This window comes from Anguilla anguilla, chromosome 10 (assembly GCF_013347855.1).
Source record: "Anguilla anguilla isolate fAngAng1 chromosome 10, fAngAng1.pri, whole genome shotgun sequence".
NCBI classification, from domain to species: Eukaryota; Metazoa; Chordata; class Actinopteri; order Anguilliformes; family Anguillidae; genus Anguilla; species Anguilla anguilla.
Window position 1 is genome coordinate 41596382 of NC_049210.1, and position 20828 is coordinate 41617209.

General features: G+C 49.1%; 1 protein-coding gene across 2 annotated transcripts in view; it reads left to right on the forward strand.

Moving 5' to 3' along the window:
• The window catches only part of ipo11 (importin 11), a 110718-nt gene that overhangs the window by 29589 nt on the left and 60301 nt on the right, over nt 1-20828 (forward strand). For both annotated transcript variants that reach the window (XM_035380251.1, XM_035380252.1), the window contains exons 8-15: nt 1107-1155; nt 3671-3741; nt 5080-5272; nt 7063-7215; nt 10619-10662; nt 13297-13387; nt 15216-15263; nt 17742-17847. In XM_035380251.1, coding sequence (XP_035236142.1) covers nt 1107-1155; nt 3671-3741; nt 5080-5272; nt 7063-7215; nt 10619-10662; nt 13297-13387; nt 15216-15263; nt 17742-17847 — 755 coding nt within the window. The remainder of the gene's footprint in view (nt 1-1106; nt 1156-3670; nt 3742-5079; nt 5273-7062; nt 7216-10618; nt 10663-13296; nt 13388-15215; nt 15264-17741; nt 17848-20828) is intronic.

Below are 20828 nucleotides of genomic sequence, written 5' to 3' on the forward strand. Positions count from 1 at the left end.
TTGGAAACCAGCCCTTCAGCCTTGTGCTAGAAACACGTCAAGCTGTGGTCAAAATCCAGTGCCATTGGGTAGGTACCAGACCTGCATAATAAAAAGGTTATGTTTCATGGTTATGTTTATGTAACTTTAAAATATCTAAGCTCACTTAAACCTGCCTGAGCAAGGCGCCTCTGTTTCCTACTCAGAAAATAAATGATCAGTGCATGAATCAGTGCATGAAATAGCTACTGTAGACAAAATGGCCGACGGCCCGGCAGAGCGGCTGGAGGATGAGTGCGCTTGCCCCTCCGAGGTCGTGGGGTCGTGATCCCAGGTGAGTCCCGCTTCCCTGACAGGTAGACGCGCGGGTTCGCGTCCCGGGCCCGGCTCCGCCTCTCGCGTTCGCGTTCAGGACCGACCTTTAGGGGGCGGTCTTCGGCTGTTTGATCCCCGGAGCGTCCGCGAGGTTTCGGGGCGGTTTTCGTCGTCCTCCCCCTTGCTCCCCTGCTGTCCGGCGCAGGTCTGAAGAGCCGCCCCTCGTTTTGAGGAGGCGGGCCGTACCTGCCGCTGAAAATAAGAGCGCTGTTTTATCGCGCCCGGAGTCGTCCGTTACGCTTAAGAAGTTTGCTCTCGGGATTGATGTTCCGAAACCGAACCAGTTATTTTTTCGAACACCGGAGAGCTAACGCGCACGCGTCGATGCCGTCGTTACTGAGTGTACTCACTCGTCGTGACTGCCGCAAGCTTCAGTCTGAGTCGTATAGCTGCTTTTTTGGGCAGGTGCTGTGTGTTCTCTCCTGGATTCAGTCTGCTTACTTTTCCTGGGGGGTGGGGTGGGGGGGTGGGCAAAATTACACCCTGGTCCATGACATACGATGATGCTGTTGGTCGGCATCAACCCCCCCCCTTCAGAAAAGCCCAGAATGACTCCAGACTGAAAAGTTTGAGTGTGCCACTGCTCAGATTGTAACGGATGTGACTGAAACATGGCAAAACACAAAAAAAATGTCAAGATAGAAGCTTTCCCCATTCCCCATCTGATTTACCTATTTTTTCTCTTTCTCTCTCTCTCTCTTGCTCTCACTCACTCACTCACTCACTCTCTCTCGTCCTCCCTCTTTCCCCAGGGGTTCCTGAACGCGGTGTTTGAGAGACTTCGGCAGTTCCTGGATTGCTGTAAGTGTCGCCATCTCAGTCCTTTTTAAAACATCTTTACCCCCCTTGCCCCGAACAGTCAGGTGGCGTATGGGAAGGGTGAGTTTGATCAGGACGGACGGACAGACAGACAGACAGACTCAAGCTCAGCTCTTGGGACCCAATAAGATGAGACCCCCTGTGTAAATGCTCTGCTTGAGCTGCTCCACTAATACAGTATGAGGCTTTTCTGTCGGGGCCTGTGTCTGTGTTCATTTTCCTTTAGAGTGTAATCTGCTGTTTGTCTGCATTAAGTGTGACGCTGTGACACCATCGTTCCGCTCGCTGCCTGTCTGTGATTAAATACTGGGTCTGAAGGACAGCTACTCGACAAGTTTTGGGAAACTACTTCACCCTCCCCCGCCCCCCTCCCCCATGTCCGTCTCCGTCCCCCCGCCCACCTCGATAATAAACCGTGTAAAGTTGCGAATGAACATGCTGTCCCAGTTGAAAGGTGGAAAAGTTTAATTAAAATTATTTTTAGGCAATTTTCTGCCTCGACAGTTTAAAAGGAAAGAAAAAGAGAGGCAGATTTCTGCGGATAATGGGGTCCGTCCGTCTCCAGGAAGAGCTGCTCAGTGGTTCGAGCCTTTGTGCGCTTCATTCTGATTGGCTGCGTCCGGCGTGGGGCGTCAACGCTTGCCGTGCTTCTGTCCGGAACATTCATTTATCTCTCGAGGAAGTTTGGATCGGCCCGTCCCTGTCCCCCCTCCCTGTCAGCCCGTCCCTGTCCCCCCTCCCTGTCCCGTCCTCTCTTCACAGTATTCATTATCGAGCAAAACTAAATTATGTATTTCCAGGGCTTGAGCTGTAGTTACTGTGGTAGCGGTACAGTGTGTAATTTCTCCCTTTGGGTTAGCATCAGCAGGTCTTCCACAAAAGAGGAAGAGTTCAGCATATGGAGGAGGGAAGGGGCACTCAATGCGGGGGGGGGGGGGGGTAGGACTCTTTAATTCGACCATTGGCCTCTCCTGCTCTGGAACGACCTGACAGGGACCCTCCCTCCCTGGGCGACGGTTCAACCAATCACGCGCGGTGTCAGTGATCTGCCTGTCAAAGACCACAGGGTTCCAGCCGGATACGTGTCTCACACAAAAAGCTCGACCGCTTCCGTCAGCCCCCACCCCCCCCACCCCCCCCGGCAGGCAAACCGCGCGCGGCTGCGCGGTCACGTGACCGGCGGAGCATGCCGGTCCTCGCTGGAGGGGGGGGGGGGGGCCTCGCTGCATGAGTAACCTGGGCGAGGTTTTGGTTAGCCTAGCGGACCTGCCGCAGCTTAGCCTGCGCTGGGCTCTCAGCGGGACGCTAATGCGATCCGACAGCACGGAGAGACGCGTTCGGCTCAGACGGGGGGCCTAACCAGCCTCCTCTGAAGCACCGGAACTGTCTTTTAACTGGCCGCTAAACTTTGAAAACACTCCCACCAGCTCTCTCTCTCTCTCTCTCTCTCTCTCTCTCTCTCTCTCTCTCACCCCCTCTCTCTCTCTCTCTCTCTCTCTCCCTCCCTCCCTCCCTCCCTCTCACCCTCTCTCTCTCTCTCTCTCTCTCTCGAGTTTTCGTGTTGACTTTTCCGAGACGCGCCATCATTCCAAAATAAAATGGCCCCTCCACTCGTGTAATTGGTGATTCATGCTGCAGGGCAAATCAAATCAAATGAATTTTTATTTGCATGGCGCTTTTTATAGAGACTCTGTCACAGGGACGCTTTGCAGAGTAAGAGCAACTGTAGGGAAATTGGGCAAAAAACCAGGCCTGGACTCCCAAAAAAGCAAGCTGTGAGGTAAAAAAGCAAAAAGAAGCTACCCGTTGGGAAGGATGTCTTGGGAGGATCCCGGCTACAGAGGGGGAAGCCCATCCCCCCCGCTGGCCCGGTCTGGTGTGAAGTAGGGGTTGAGTGGATGTAACAGGAACGTAATGAGGGATAGATCACAGCAAATAATCACACGGGTTGGGCAGGTTACAGGTGAGGTGTTAAATTAGCAGGTAAATTCGATTCCAGATGTGGGGATGTGTATTATGCCGGACGTGGGCTTGAACCAGGGGAGAGACAGGGCTGGAGCCCCTGAGGGAAAAACAAAAGTATTTTCAGTAGTTAACCAAGAAAATTCATTGTTTTAAATGTTGGGTGAAATGTTGGGTGACATAGCTCAGGAGGTAAGAGTGGTTGTCTGGCAGTCGGAGGGTTGCCGGTTCGATCCCCCGCCCTGGGCGTGTCGAAGTGTCCCTGAGCAAGACACCTAACCCCTAATTGCTCCCAACAAGCTAAGTGGTACCTTGAATGGCAGCCTTTCACCGTTGTTGTGTGAGTGTGTGTGTGTGAATGGGTGAATGAGAGGCATCAATTGTAAAGCGTCTTGGATAAAAGCGCTATATAAATGCAGTCCATTTACCATTTAAAATATTTTCTTTTAAAATTGTCGGTGATCTGTAGATCTGGTCTTAAAAGGGTTAAATTATTGTAAAATGTTGATTGACTCAGGTGTTGACCTTCCTACAGGTCGACAGGTGGGCCCTGGAAGTACTTGTAGGGAGAAGCTGGAGAAGACCATCATCCTCTACACAAAAGTCGTGAGTAAAAATTATTTTGCAAAAAAAACAAAAATCAATAAGCAGTATAGCACCCTTATTTTGTTTATGATGGTTCAGTCCAGGGCCCAGAATGCTTTTGGCTTAATCAACAAATCAAGTTTTTTTTTTTTAATCGTGCAACTGAACTAATTAACACTTAATTCACAAGCTGTGGGGTTTAAAGAGGTCACAGTCTGTTACCTGCTGCATGTGTATTTAACAGGGCATCATGTTTGCAGAATCAGAATATAACTAACTCTAACTCTGTGCTAAAAACAGAACTTTTTACCTTCAGTAAATACCCTGACATTTAGAAAAGTAATATCAGTTTCTGTAAGTTTTTGAAAATAGCCATTTTGAGAGAAGTATTTTGTTTGATTGGATTTATTGGATTTCTTATAAGACGTATGTGACTGTCCACAAAAGCATATAGAGGTTTTTATGAGCTCACCATACTCAAATTCTGTGGTGTGGCTGTGGTTTTAATTGGTGGGTTTGAAAGAAGCAATCGACAGAATTCGTTTTCCGGAACATCGAAGACATTTTCATATGTCTTTGATCGTGATCATAAATATAGTCTACCATAGTTTTTTATTAGAGGTGGAAGCCTTTACTCAGGTAAACAAGTACATACCTGAAGACTCTCCAGAAAATTATAATCGGAAAATCAGAATCTTTAAAAAAAAGAAAAGAAAGATCTTATCAGACAGCATTATGGTGTGGGATAAAGTTCCCCGAGGAAATGCTCTGTGCGTTTTACAGCAAGGGCGTCTGCTGCTGTAAAACAGTCTTTAGGCCCAAGAGAAATAAGAGTCCTCAAACACAAGCATAAATGAGCTTGTAAATGTTCAGAAAAAAATCCGTTAGATGTCCCCACCCGTAGGTCTCTTGATTCTGGGGTAATGGAAATCTGCGGGACCTTGAAATTGAATTTGCGGTATAGGCTAGTGGTGAGAACCCCGTAAAGGTCAGTGTGCGGCAATAAACAGGTCTGTGAATCGTGTGAGGTGTTGTGAGGTTCCTCTGAAGTGCACTTGGTGCTTGGTTTACCTACAAACTCGATAGTATCCTGCACCATATCGAGCCTGGTCTTGAAAACTCCCAGAGTTTTTGCCTCTACTACGTGACCTGTCAATCATTACTCAGCACTTAATTAAGTAGTTAAACCAGCTGATTAGGGTACACAGTTAGTTCACCTCACCTGGTTTCTTGGGTCAGAATTTTTACGGTAAAAGCCAAAATGCAGTGTCTCTCCCAGTCCAAGGTTGGGGTCCCTGGGAGGTCGCTGGCTGTCTTCGGGGAGGCTGATTTTTGGGGTTTTTTTCCTCCCCCCTGCAGCTGCTGGACTTCCTGGAGCACCACCCCTTCCCTTTCATCCCGCTCATCCAGAGGTCGCTGGAGTTTGCCGTCAGCTACGTGTTCACGGAGGCGGGCGAGGGCGTGGTCTTCGAGAGGTTCATCGTGCAGTGCATGAACCTCATCAAGATGATCGTCAAGAACGACTCCTACAAGCCCGCCAAGAACATCGAGGGTGTGTTCCCGTTCCCGTTCCTCCCGCACACTGTACCCTCTTTTAACCCAACAACTTTCTTCCTTTCAACCCAACAACTTACCCCCTTTCCATCCAACACCATACCCTGTTTCCACCCAACACCATACCCTCTTTAACCCGGCACTATACCCCCTTTTAACCCAACACTGTCTTTCCAACCCAATACCATATCTCCTTGCAACCCAAAACTGTTCCTGCTTTCAACCCAACAACTTACTTGCTTTCAACCCAGCACTGCCCCCATTCAACCCAACACTACCCACTTTCAGCCCAGTGGCATTCGTCTTTAAACCCAACACAGTACCTCTTTTCAACTAGAGGGGTTGGCATTGGGGTGTTGTGGATTAGGAAAAGCTCAAAGGTTGCGGGTTCAAGTCCCAGGTGGGACAATGACAGTTGAAGCCTTGATTGCTACTTGAAGGCGCATACTACACTTAGATACTTATTCACTTCAGTAAACAGGCATCTGTACTAATGGAAAATATGTATGAGTGCAAACCAAGTTGCTAAGGAAAAAAAACAAAATGTGTGTAGTTCCTTCAAGAAACAATTATTATATCCGCGGAATTACTTTTTTTCATGTTATTTGTTTTGTAATGGTGGAGTGCCCTTTCCAGAAAGGGATAATGTCCTTCTGCCCGAAAAGGCATCGGGTTCAGTGAACTTTTGAGCGAGCGCTGTTTGTCTCACGAAAGCCTGTCAGATTGTATTCTGGAACAAAGCTGAACGTGATGTCCATTCTATAATCAAGAAAAAAACAAAACAATCTAAATTGACAAGTGTAAAATGTTGGTGTTGCCTCCTTACTGCGACATTTCTGTTGACAGAAATGGTGGGTAAGCAGAATATATTTTGGGAGCTGACAAGTGTGTTTTCTTTGGGGACAGAAGAGTATTTCTAAGCCCAGCTGAAATGAGCAGCCCCCCCCCCCCCCCTTTAATTGGCTGTAAAATCTCAGCGTTCGAAGTCGGAAAATTACGTTTTCTTTTGATTAATTAATGAATTTGTAATTTGCCCTGAAAGAAGCCCTGTGGATTCGTGATTCACTCGTCTGAGGGTGCGGGGAGTGACGCAGCGATGAAACATCGTCTGTTTGTACGCCTGTTTGTCCCGTTTGTCAAAAAAATTATTTCACATAATTTCCTTAACCTCTCCAATCAGTATTCATTTTATTCTTTATGTGCTGCTGCTGCTGCTGCAAAAAAAGGGAAGATGTGACAAATTGCTTGTGATCCAGTGTGAAAATTTGGGTGGTGTCACTGCAGACTGAGTCACTGTCTGTTTGCCAGTCCACGTTGAGTTTCAGTCACAAGCACTGGAGTCTTGAGTCGAGTCACGAGTTGTGGAGTCTGAATCGAGTCACGAGTAGTGGAATCTGAATCGAGTCACGAGTAGTAGAATCTGAATCGAGTCACGAGTAGTGGAATCTGAATCGAGTCACGAGTAGTGGAATCTGAATCGAGTCACGAGTAGTGGAATCTGAATCGAGTCACGAGTAGTGGAATCTGAATCGAGTCACGAGCACTGAGGTCTGAGTCGAGTCACGAGCAGTGGAGTCTGAGTCCTTGGAGTCTGAGTGGAGTTTAAGTAGAGTTGTGAGTCACGTTTTACTCTGATCCCCATCCCTTGAATCCCCAATCCCTGAGTCCTCCTCCCTGGCGGACTGTCCATCCCAGAGTCCCTTTCTTTGTGGGGGTGGTTCCGAGCTGTGACGGACAGCCTCGGGTCAGAGTCGCGGCGTTACCCTGCGATGTCCGTCCCCCTTTCAGACAGCAAGCCGGAGAGCCTGGAGGCGCACAAGATAAAGACGGCCTTCTTCACGCACCCCACCCTGACGGAGATCGGCCGGCGCCTGGTGTCCCACTACTTCCTGCTCACCGAGGAAGAGCTGACCATGTGGGAGGAAGACCCCGAAAGTTTCGGTAATTCCCTTCTTCTTTTATTCCTTCACTTTTCAGTCGTCAGCTTCCTTGAGGATGCAATAATTATGCACTGTGATCAGCTGTGTTTTTTTTTTATTTTTTAAATTCAGTCCAGCATATGACAGTGCATATGGAGTGGATTCCACCGTGCCTGATCAATTCTGGGAGCTTCAGCTCATTACGATACTGTCACAGCCAGCCAGCCAATCAAAACGCAGCCTGTTAGCCGCGGGGACTTGATGTGAACGGGGATCCGTCTTACCCAGGAAACTTTCATTTCTCCCGGCACACCCACCCGGGCCCTTAATGAATTAGAATCTCTTTAATGGGCGGAGAAATTACACTACGGTGTCATGTTTGGATTTGTTGGGGTGGCATCCATCAAGGGGAAAGAGATCAAACGGTCCTGCGGCACCCGGCTCCTCCATTCTCATTGGCAGTTAGTTTGCGCTCGGATATACTTGAGGGCTTAACTCCCCGGGGGGGGGGGGGGTGGCGGTAAATTAAGTACCGGTTTATCCCGCGGCCTCTGGAGAGCGGGGGCCGACTACAAAGTCCTGGGAAAAAATCCATGGGAAAAAGGACAGCTGGAAATTTATTCCCCGCGAGAGCTTAGCTTTTATTGCTGGCTCGTAATTGGAAGCTGGTCATTTTCTTAATTCATAACTACCGCGTCTTTCCGGGAAGAAAAATGCGCGCACACGCACGCGGGCATTAAATTTGGAGCGCGGCTGAAGTTTTTTCGTTGTTAGACAAATATTTTATTTTCTTGTGGCGGGGGGGGCGGAAAATAAAAAGGCCTTGTTTGGAATGCCCCGTCGCTGTTGGAGATGGTGCCGTTACCAAAACCCCGGCCCTGCCAACAGCCCCTCTCCCCGTCTCTCCGTGGGTGTGTTCTGAGTCAGCGTTCTGGAACTCCACTGCTTTCATTCGCCGGCAGCGATTGTGACATCAGCGTTAGAATGTTCGGTTGAGAACATTCTAATGTCACATCTGTGATCTCACACCTTCAAGGGCTAATGATGGCTAATGATCCCTTAAAAGCTGGGGGACCGGCTGCTTCCCCACCCCCTTCCACCTCTCGGGTTTGCGCACGCTGCATATTAGCATGAGAAATGTGACGCTAATTGGCCTCGTTGATGTTCATGGTTCCAGAGCAGCGAATTAAGGTGCTGATGGTTCTGACCTCCCGTAGACCCAAAGTGCTTCATCCTGCGCTGGGATGAGGAGGGGGGTGTTGTGTTTTTGGGGGTTTTTTTTTCCTGCGCTGGTTTGCGGTTCGTCGCAGCCGCTAGCGCCGCCGCCGCCGTTTTAGCTTGATTGACAGGAAATTTTGAGCGTTTCTGAAGGGTTTTGGATCTCAGAGGGGAACAGGGGCTCAGGGGTGTCTGCTGGAGCTCGAAGGGTTTTATCCGGGCGGGTTTAATGGTGAATCACACACACATTTAGTTTTTGAGACTTCCCCTCCTTTAATACTCTCCCCCCTGAGACACCCCCTCGTTGAGCTTGGCGTGTGAGGGCGCGTCATTGTGACGATGTTTAGCGGGCGTTTGTTTCCAGAGCGGCCTTAATTTCGGGGATTGCGGGAATCTGCGACGGGACGGCCCAACCTGCCCCCCCCCAACACGTCTTTAAGAAAAACAAACGAACGCAAGTGGCCCGGTCGATTATGATTCTGGGATGCAGAGGCACGGCTGCAGCCTGTGTGTGTGGTGGGGGGGGGGGGTTGTTTTACGAGGGGTGCTCTGGAGTATGCGGCTGTCGGCAACGGTGCACCTCACCTAACCCCAAATTCCCCCCCCCCCCCCACCACCCCCACCCCACCCTCCCCCACCTGCTGGGATGTGGGTCTGTTAAAATTTGCAGCCCGTTTCACACCATCGGCCATTGCGGCCGGGGGCCGTACAATCCTGGCGGTGTGAACTGGAGACAGATGGCGGCGCCCCCCCCCCCCCCCCCCCTCGTTTCCTGTGGACCGGTCCTCCCGAGATGGGACGGGACGGGGCGGGGCGGAGGAGGAGAAAGCCTCGGTTTCCGTAACGACAGGTTCTCCGATCCGCGCCAGCTCTTGCGTCAAAAGAATAATTCGAGCTTCCGCTCGTTTTCGGTCTTTTTCTGAACGCGTTGGAACGAGTTTGCGCGCGGATTAGACTTCACTTTAATGCCGTTCAGCGGATGCTCTTATCCAGAGCGACGGTGCGGACGCAAGTGCAGCTCTGTCGCTGGCGGTAGCGCTGCCGCAGAACTGAGAGAGCGCTGGAGCGAGGCCTTTTATGAAATTTGTGCGGGGAAATGTGCGGAATGGGAGTTACAGCCGCTAATTAGACCGTCGCTTTAATAAGCTTCCGCAGTTTGGCTGCCGGTCCTCGACTCTGTTCGCAGATGAAACGTTGCTTTTGGGTTTTGCTGGTGTTCGTTGTCTGTGGGGCTGGGGGGGCGTGGGGGGGCGGGAGGAGAGAAATACGCTGTGCCGGGGGGGGGGGGGGGGGGGGGGGGGGGGGGGGGGGGGGGGGGTGGGGGGGGGGGGGGTGCTCACAGCTGGAAAGTTTCATTAATCTTCGATTGATTAAACAGCAAATTCATCATTTTTCCCTCTAATGGAACCCCGCGGTCTTGCCATTTCGATTTTAACGTTCATCCAGCTGTGGACTGGGTAGCGACGCAAAAAATGATATGTGCAGCGTATAATACCTTATGCATTTATATGAGTCTAGCCCTTCCTAACCGGTTGCTTTATAAGAGTTTTCTCGGAAACTGGCCATAATGAAATGGAGTTGTCATCCACTTTATCCTGCTGCAGGATTCATAAGAGTACAATAAACTTTATGAAGATAAAACCAGCAACTTACCAGCTATCAGATTCCATTAAAGTTCACTTAAGCAATATTTTGTGTGGGGGAAAAAAAAAAACATAAAAAAAAGTTTGGGACAACATGATCTAAAAAATCCGGCATTTGGGCATATTCAGTCTCCCTGGCTGAGATCTCTGGGGCTGATTGCTGCTGAGTTTTAAAGAGCGTCACTTTAATTGCATTTTGAGTACAGGTGAAGGTTAACTTCACACCCACAGGTAATCTCATTCTCTCACCCTCCCCTGGGTGGGTCCGGGGTGGGGGTGTTTTGGGGGAATTACGCACACACACACACGTACACTCACACAAACACAACACACACAAATACACAGTAGTTGGTGTATCTCTGGTTGCCTGGTGTCTATATATATATATATATATATATATATATATATATATATATATAGTGTCATTTTGTGAGTTAAGTCTGTGAAGCTTCTGTGAATTTTCTGATTTAATAATCTCTCTCTCTCCCTCCCTTCTCTCTGTCTGTCTCTCTCTCTCTCCCTCCCTTCTCTCTCTCTCTCTGTCTCTCTGTTTTTTGGTTGTAGCTGTGGAGGAAACAGGAGGTGACTCCTGGAAGTACAGTATACGGGTGAGTGACGCCTGATGGGATGTTTAACATCCAGGACCGTAACCTTCCCTCTCTCTCTCACACACACACACACACACACATGCACACACTCTCACACACACACATACACACACACTCTCACACACACACACACACACACACACACACACACACATGCACACACTCTCACACACACACACACACACACACACACACACTCTCACACACACACACACACACATGCACAGACGCACACACACACACGCACACATACACACACACAGCCACCCACACACACACACACATACACAGACACAGGGACAGAGGGAAAGTAGGCCATTTTGTGGTGGAGAAATTGTGCAAATATCTGGACCGGAAAGGGGCTGTCTCAGCTGGGCAGACATTCAATCAGCTGCAGTAAGGCAAGACCCTCATAGCAAGGGTGAGTAACTGACCTTCAGTAGAGTGGTCATTGGATGACTTCTCTGTTCTATATTTAAGGCAGCTTATGCTTCTCTTCTGGGTTTTTGGTAACAAAAAAAGGTTTTTTTAAATTATTGCTGCGGAGACTTGTCAGAATAAATGTTGAAAAAATTGGCAGTATACGAACGTACTGTAATAATGAAAAGAGTGCAGTTAGGTCTCAAAATTCCTCTGATCATTCCACTGGTAGGTTGTGCAGTCACATTTCAATCTCCAGTTGCTGCCTATCTGCAATTTACCAAATGGCTGAAGACTTGGAATGTGAGTGGGACTGACACTGCCGAAATTCACTAGAAGTTTCTGTCTAATGTCCGTGTCCGCTCATTTGCTAATTACTCAGCGGCCAATGGTGGTGAGCGGTTTTCCATTATGATCCTTCCCTGTCCCGTCCTCCCATTTCAGTGGAAACGAAGGCTGGTCTTCCCAAACCTGAATCTCGCTCAGCTTTTATTTATTTAGAAAATTAATCCTGTGGCGGGTCACGTCTCAGTGACCTAATCCACGGACGTCTGCTGCCTCCTCTAATAGCCTGTTCCGGATAGCCCCGCCCGCTTTTCCCCACATGGAGATAAGACCGTCTCGAGAGCCAGCCTGGGATTGGCCAGAACTGAGCGACAGGAGGGCCTGGGGGGTGTGGGGGTTGGGGGGTTGGGGGGGGGCTGCCATTTCTGAGAAATGTTTTATCAGGGGCTCCTGAAGAGTTCTAGAATCGACCGGAATAAGCCGTGTGTCCTTATAGCTGGAGTTGATAGTAACGCTTATACTAATGTCGAGGGCGATAACTCTTCTGCCTGTCAGCTGGATAGACAGGGGATTAAAAATAAATAAATAAAATAAAGCCATCTCTTTACCAATTCTTTGCACGCACAAGGGGAATTTATTTTCAATATTTCCTATATTTGTATTTCCATTTATATTTTTTATGTCATAGATACAGAATTTCGGTTCTGAGTCCATTTTGTGAGTCGTTTCGTTGAGACAGAAGTAGCCTCTCCTTAACTGTCGGCGCCGCAGCGTTGGATTGTGGGTAATGTCCCCTCTGACAGATGTGCTGATGTGGTAGGATGGCGTCTGAGGGATGGCTTCGAGGCGTTTGGCCCGCACCTTGTTTTTTTTAGGCATTTATCAGTCGCCCTCACCCCGAGTGACTTATACGGCTTCCGTTCTCTTTAAACGCAGTCCATTTGGGTATCTGCTGAAACGATCCGAGTAAGTGCCTTTTCCGGAAAGGGTGCGATGACATCACCCCAGCGGGGTGACAAACGTACAAATCTTAAATTTCGAGCCCGGTTCCCTAACCACCGCGTCGCACCCCTGTCCCCGTTTAACTCCGTCTTGCTCACGGGGGGGAGGTGCCGCCAGGCTCGATGATGATTGGTCGACGGGTCGGTCGTCCCTCCGAGCCGTCGGACCGCTTCCTTTCCCGCTCACGCCACCGAAATCTCGTCCGATTTTTCACCGGTCAGATAATCTCCTCACCACCCGCCTGCTGGCTGCAATCTCGCCCGTGCATCTGTCCTTCCTGCTGGATCCCTTCTCTTTTTTATCGCTTTTTTTTTTTGGCCTGCATTATGAAATATTTTTTTGGTGTTATCATTTATTCATTTATTTGTCCTGGAGCTTTCGGCTTTGACGTTGGTGGGCGAAGAAAAAACAAAAACAAAATGGTAACCGTGACGCCACAGCCAGCTCTCGGACCGTACGTGACCCCAGCCAATCGGGCTGCCGGTTAGTCTAACTCGGCCAATCAGGTTGCTGACGACGGTCGATCAGATTTATGGTCAGAGTTATGGGAAAGTTGACCTCTGATCTCTGACATCAGTGTTAAGCGAGCAGGATGTCGTGAACTCCAGTAATGGGTGCAGCCTCTGTGGCATGCTTCATAAAGCACACTAATACGAGCCCACACACACACACACACACACACACACGCACACACAGACACACGCACACACACACACACACACACACACACAAGCACACACACACACACACACACACAAGCACACATGCACACACACACACACACACACACACTTCTTATTTAGTTCCCATCAGTGACATCTCTCTGTATATTACATCACATATTACATCTACAACCCACTCCCCCCCCCCCAACCCCACACTCTAACTGGATCCTTCTCTCCCTCTCTCCCTCCCTCTCCCTCCCAGCCGTGCACTGAAGTCTTGTTCCTGGACATTTTCCACAACTACAGTCAGACACTGACTCCTGTTCTGCTGGAGATGGTGCAGAACCTGCAAGGTAAAGATCGCAGAGGATGACACACCCTACCAACACCTCAGTGCATATGTCCCAGTGTGTATGTCCCAGTGTGTATGTGTCAGTGCGTATGTCTCAGTGCGTATGTGTCAGTGCGTATGTCCCAGTGTGTATGTCTCAGTGCGTATGTGTCAGTGCGTATGTCCCAGTGCGTATGTGTCAGTGCGTATGTGTCAGTGTGTATGTGTCAGTGCGTATGTCCCAGTGTGTATGTCCCAGAGCATTTGTGTCAGTGTGTATGTGTCAGTGCGTATGTCTCAGTGTGTATGTGTCAGTGCGTATGTCCCAGTGTGTATGTGTCAGTGCGTATGTCCCAGTGTGTATGTGTCAGTGCGTATGTCTCAATGCGTATGTCAGCCTATGCCAGTGTGTGACAGTGTGGGCATTACATACTTTACTCACACAGTGTAGACAGGACTGCCCAACCCTGTTCCTGGAGAGCTACCTGTAGGTTTTCATATCAACGTGAATTTGGCACACCTAACTCTACTAATTAGTAGCTCAACGAGATCTCTAGCTGTTGAGTGAGGTGTGCTTTGTTACGGCTGGAGTGAAGACCTACAGGACAGTTGATCTCCATGCACAGGGTCGGGCAGCCTGTGGTGTTAGATGACCTGACGCTGCAGTGCGCTGCACAGTTTGAGCACTGAAGCTGCGCTCCTCGCTGTTCCTCCATCACCGTCCATCTGGCATCGCCTCGCTGTCCTTGATCAAGGTGCTCGGCGGGCGTTTGTGTGGGTGAAGGGCCCGGCCGTACACACAGGAGATTTCTCTGCTGCGATTCCTAATCGGTTTGGCGCTCCGGGTGTGGGACCCGCCTGCATAAATCTGGGAAAGTCACCCTGGGTGCGGTCAGAAAATAATGTTGCCCGTCAGTCGGACAGGGCCTCCACCTGAAGCCCCTCCCACAAAGCGAACCGCCCGTCAAATCTCTGCTGGAATGCCTGAAAAATGCACATGCCAGTATGTACCTTCTGGGGAGGAAAAAACCAAAAACGTTTAACTTTGGGGCTCTTGGGAACAGGATGTTTTCAAGGCGTCATTGGGCACAGACGTGGCACTGCTGTAATTCCGCTTATATCAGCTGTGCTGAACCGAGAGGGCTTCGCTTTTTTAATACTCATTTTGTACGAGGTTTTGGAACCTGGACAGTTGAAGGGGCTTGTAGGATATTATTGTGTATTTCCCGGAATTAAATAGTTATGTTATATTTATGCATTATTCCGTTTTCTTTTTCCCCAGAGTGCTTCATTTATAATTGTGTAAAACTGCAGGCTTTGAAAGTGCTCTAGGAGGTTTCATTTTGAGCTGGGTTCTTCATTTCAGAGAACTCTCTCTTTGTGAACATACATTTTTTTGTTCAGGTGTGTGCAGGTGAAGGTAAAGGTGTGCAGGTACAGGTGTGCTCAGGTAACGATGTGCACAGGTACAGGTATATGCAGGTACAGGTGTACGCAGGTACAGGTGTGCACAGGTACAGGTGTGTGGAGGTGCAGGTACAGGTGTGCACAGGTAAAGGTGTGTGGAGATACAGGTATATGCAGGTACAGGTGTGCACAGGTACAGGTGTGTGGAGGTACAGGTGTGCACAGGTACAGGTGTGTGGAGGTACTGGTGTGCATAGATACATAGATACACGTGTGTGCAGGGATGGGTGTATGTGGTATGAAAGTGATGGATTAGTTGTCTATGGTCCTGTTCTAATGGTATGTTTATAAGCAGGTAATGCAGCTGCACTGAGCTGTAATGGGGGATGGGGGTTCCCCAGGAGGACATGCTAATGACCCCGTGCTGTGTCTTCATGTTCCAGGACCTACAAGCGTGGAAGAGCCTGTGAATCTGCTGATCAAGGATGCAGGTACGAATGCACACCTGTCTCTGAGCTTCTGTCTCTGAGTCTGTAGCCCTCTCACCATAACCCTCTGAACCTTTAGCCTTAAACATCAAAATCTCTCTCTCTAACCTTCTGACCCTAACCCTCCAACCCTAACCATCAAAATCTCTCTTTCGGTCTCTTTGGGCTCTCTCTCTCTCTCTCTCTCTCTGTCCCTCTCTATCTCCCTTCCTCTCTCTGTCCCTCACACCCCCCCCTCTGTTTTCTCTCTCTCTCTGCATCCTCTTCCTCTTTCTCAGTATCCCTCTCTCCCTCTCTCTCCCTCTTTGCATATGGCCAGATCCTAGAGAAATCGATCAAATTGTTCACACGGCTGAAATAGAAAAATGATATTCACCTTCAGGACTTCCAGAAATTTCTTTTACCGGTGTTCTCGGTGCATGGTAACGGTTTGTCGGTTTGTGAGGGGCAGCCAGCCAGGCCATGGTGGCGAAACTATTTGAGCCGTGGGGCACGTTTGAATTTAATGCATACGAATGCGTATGGAGAACCCTAATCTCCACCGCGCACTGTGAAAACGATGCATCTCGTGTAAGCTGCTGTGGCTGGATAAACACATACAGCGGGGAAGAAAAGCAACAAATGTTTCCTTCCACACCAAATCCCCCAGATGCACCTGGAAATATTACTTCTGCTCAATCTCTCTCTCTATCTACAAATTTCCGATAGAACAAGAAATACAGTTTGGCATTGAAACGTCGAAACGCTGAGGCTATTCGGCCTGGGCTAGTTCCATCCCCTGATGAGGTTTTTTAAGAGAAAGCTGGGGGAAAAAGAAGATGCAGAATGTGAAAGGACAGAGAGAGAAATGAGAAAAGGATGGAGAGTTTGTGGCTGAGAGAAAGGTGGGGAACAGGTTCCAGGGTTGTACGTGAAGTTTTTTTTGCACGTTTCCCTGTTTGGGGCAAGTTGGCAAGAAGTGTGGATTTGAAGTCTGGATTAACTGTGACATGAAGTGCACCAAACATTGAAAGCCTCTGTAATGACTTTTAACTTATTATTTATATTCTGGTATAATCAGAAATTGACAAAAATGTTCAAAATCATTAGATGAAGCAGTAGATTGTGGTTCATGTTAGATTAAGCATTAGATTTTGAAACGGTGTCTAGTACAAACAATAAATGAGTGTTTTTGCCACTGTGACAGATTGCCATGAAATGGCCTCCATCACTGTGATCGCTGAAAACTTGGAAACCACCCTCACTACAGTCACCATAACAACCGGGAAATTAGGATTTTAAAAAAATTAGATTTATTTTCCGTTCTTTAACTGCTTCTGTTTCCTTAACTGCGTTGGAGTTAGCCGTCGGGTAGGCGAAAGCAGAAACCGCACGCTAATGTTCCTGCGTACCAATTTATTAGCAGACCGGATTAACGATGTTATTTTCTTTAGCCAATTAGCCTGCTAACATTACGCTAGCATTAGCTCGGAGTCAGTCAATAAAGGAAAGAGACAAATTTAATTAGGTGGGGGGGGGGGAAAAAGTGAAATGGAAAAACATTGACCTAGCTTGTGGCGTATGCCTGTTTATTACACCTTATTAGAGATGCTGAGTTAACTCAAGGCGAGGCACCATTGGCTCCAGCCGCTTCCTACAGTGCCTGTTCTAACGGCTCATTGGTCGAGAGCCCGCCGTACGGACGTTCTGGTTCCGTGATTGGTCTGGGCGATCAGCGTGACCCCGCCCACTAAAAACTTTTTTGTTTTCTTCGCGCGCGCGGCTCGGCCCGCGGTGCTGCCTCGGCGGACGTCCGAGCGGGTTTTTTTGTTTTCGTGTCGCCCCGGGCGATGTTGTCGAACCCCGGTGTTTCCGCGCGCCCCGCTGCATCGCTAACGCGGGTTAGCGGTCGTGTTCGCCCCAGGCAAGGCGCGCGGATCGCGCCGGTCTTGCGGGACCCGGGCAGTGTGCAGGAATTGAGAATCGTCTCGTTCCAGGCGAAGGTCATCACGGGAAGGCATTCCGGATCGTTCCGTCCATGGTGGCGAAAGGATAGAATGTCAGGGTTCTGTTTATTTCCGCCGTCATTAGTGCATTTAACTGCGCAGTTCTCTTGTTTCCTTCGCCCTGTCTTGTGTACTCTGATCCCAGCATAACCTTACTGAAGCCCCACTGTCTCTGTTTCTCCCTTCGTTCTTCTGTCCATCTCTCTCGCTCTTTCACTCTCCTCTACCCCCTCTCTTTTACTCTTTCTCACTCCCCATCTATCACTATCACTCTCACACACTCTGACACTCTTCTCTGTCCCGCTCTCTCATTCCTTCCCCTCTATCACTTTCTCTTTCTCTCTGTGTGACACTCTCTCTCACACTCACTTTCTTACTCTCCTCTCTTCCCGCTCTCATTTTCTCCCCTCTGTCTCTCACTCTTTCTCTCTCCCTCTCTCTCTCTCTGTGACACACTCCCTCTCACGCACTCTCCTCTCTCTGTCCCCGTCTTCAGTGTACAACGCGGTCGGCCTTGCTGCCTACGAGCTCTTTGACAACGTGGACTTTGATCTGTGGTTTAAGAACCAGCTGCTGGGAGAACTTCAGGTCCATCACCACAGGTACGATAGCCCCCTGAAACAGAGCCAGATGGAGCAGCTGCCTTTAGTTCCGGCCAATTGCCTCTGGTTAATTGGTCCGGTTAGCGATTAGGCCCTTAGCGTTCGGCACACGAGCAGCTCCTTCAGCCGGAATGCACGGCCCAATTAAAAAGGTCTCATTTTGAGATTAAGTACCGAGGTTGTACCAGAACCAAACACAGAGTCCCCGCGTCTGCTGCTGCCGCAGGCCTGTTCTGGGAGACCATGGCAACAGAACACGGGCTTGCACAGAGGATATGGTTACTTTAGTAACGCAACACAGACTTGCACAGGGGGTACCTTAGCGACGAAACACAGGCTTGCACAGGGTTACTTTAGCAACAGAGCACAGGCTTACACAGAGGATGCGGTTACTATAGTAATGGAACACTGACTTGCACAGGGGCGCCATACCAACGGAACACAGACTTGCACAGGGGTACCTGCAGCAACGGAACACAGGATTGGACAGGGCTCCCGTAGCATAGCACAGGTGCTTGCACAGAGCACCGTAGCAGCCAGACAGCACAGTAGGCAACAGAGATGCACATGCAGTACTGGCTGAGGGTAGGGTGTTGTAGGGATTGGAGGTAGAAAGGAGATGGGCTGTGTAGACCTGGGGGGGGGGGGGGGGGGGGGGATTGAGGTTGGGGTTTGGGGGCTGGGTTCATGTCAGGGCTGAGCTGTCACCCCCCCCCGCCCACCTGGAAAAATGAAGCAGAAGAGAGATCCCAGCACTCTGCCAGATGAAAAGACTGGAGGTGTTCTGAAAGATGAAAGTCTTAACTTTCTACATTTCCTCTCCCTTTTTTATTCAAGTGATCTTCTTTTTCAAAGGGGCGAGAGGAAACTCTTATTTCCCAAACTTGTACGAAGCCCCTTGTTTTGTTTTTTTTGACTTTTTACATTTCTTGATCTGTGCTGGAAGAGGAGCGTGAAACGGAGCGACTCTCTGACAGGATCCGACCCCGGGACCGGGCCGCCCGCGTTTTCCGGAAAGTTCCGCGGATCTGGGCGTGAAGCGGGGCTCTCGGGTTTATAGCGGAGGGCAGAAACGGCAGCGAGATCTGATGATGACGATGATGAAGAGCAGAGGAGCTGCGGGCCTCTCTGTGCGCGGGAAAGAGCTTCTGAACCCGGTTCACCGCTGCCTCTGTTCAGGCCTGGGGCTGTGATCGGAAGGGCGGGGGGAAGTGCCAATCATCTCTCTCTCTCTCTCTCTCTCCCTCCCCCTCTCTCCCTCTCTCTCTCTCCCCCTCTCTCTCCCCCCCCCCCCCCTCGAGCGCGCACATGTACACGCAAGCACACGTGCGCATTCGCGTGCTGACGTCAGGGGCGGTTCAGAGAGAGCACAAAGTAAGCGAGCGCTCGTGACGACAGCGCTCGCGGTAACGCTGACGTGGAGGGCCTTCACCTGCCGCTTTGATTTGAGAGGAGGGAGCGTGGGCGTGGGGCGCGTTTTCCCGAAAAGCGTGTGCGGCCTTCGGTCCGCTGCGCGCCGCCTGCGTCAGAGAGACGCGGCTGACTCACGCCCCCCTCAGGAACAGAGTGTAACTGCAGCGTCTGGAATGATTAACCCTGGATGAAGACGCAGAGAAAGAAAAACAGCCTTTGTCACAGCACTCCTTCTCCTCCAACTCTGAACTGTTTTAGAGTGCGAAGTTTACCCTCATCTTTACACTACATAAGAGCTTAATATCACTCATGTATGCGTTATAACTGTTACATACACTTTCACACTACATAAGGGCTTAATATCACTCATGTATGTGTTATAACTGATACCCACACTTCTACACTACATAAGAGCTTAATATCACTCATGTATGTGTTATAACTGATACCCACACTTCTACGCTACATAAGAGCTTAATATCACTCATGTAGGTGTTGTAACTGATACCCACACTTCTACACTACATAAGAGCTTAATATCACTCATGTATGTGTTATAACTGATACCCACACTTCTACACTACATAAGAGCTTAATATCACTCATGTATGTGTTATAACTGATACCCACACTTCTACGCTACATAAGAGCTTAATATCACTCATGTAGGTGTTGTAACTGATACCCACACTTCTACACTACATAAGAGCTTAATATCACTCATGTAGGTGTTGTAACTGATACCCACACTTCTACACTACATAAGAGCTTAATATCACTCATGTAGGTGTTATAACTGATACCCACACTTCTACACTGCATAACAGCTGAATAGCAGTCATGCAGGTGTCATAGCTGATCCCCCGCCCTAGTCCCCGGCTGCGGTGGGCCTGTCACTGTGGGAGTAATGAGAGAGGAATCATGCTCACTCTGCGTCCGTGAACTGCCTGCGGCTGCTCTCAAACATCATAATAATTTCAGAAAATAATATTTATTTTTCCAACTTCAAGTGTTCTTTCTTTGGCTCTTATCTATAATTGGATGGGGAAATAAACCTAAAAAATGAAATGCCATGGTACCTAATTGAAAAAAATACGAAGTATAAAGTGCATATGTAAGAGAAATGGCTTTGGAATGCAATTTAAGAAAACTTTTTTTTTTCCTGAAAGGGATAATGGTGTTAAGCCTAATATTGTTTTGAAATACCTCGTCTTTTGATGAATGCATTTAGGGGCGCGAAGAACGAGAGAGAGTGATTAGCATTAGGTGTTTGTGTATGGCTGTGTGTGCGCGTGCGTGCGTGTGTGTGTGTGTGTGTGTGTGTGTGTGTGTGCGCGTATGCGTGCGTGTGTGTTTGTGTGTGTTTGCATGTGTGTGTGTGCGTACGTGCCTGTGTGTATATATGTGTGTGTATGTATATGTGCGTGTGTGTGTGTGTGCACACGTGTGTGTTTGTGTGTGTGTATATATATGTGTGTGTGTATATATATATATGTGTGTGTGTGTGTGTATATATATGTGTGTGTGTGTGTGTGCGTGTATATATATGTGTGTATATGTGTGTGTTT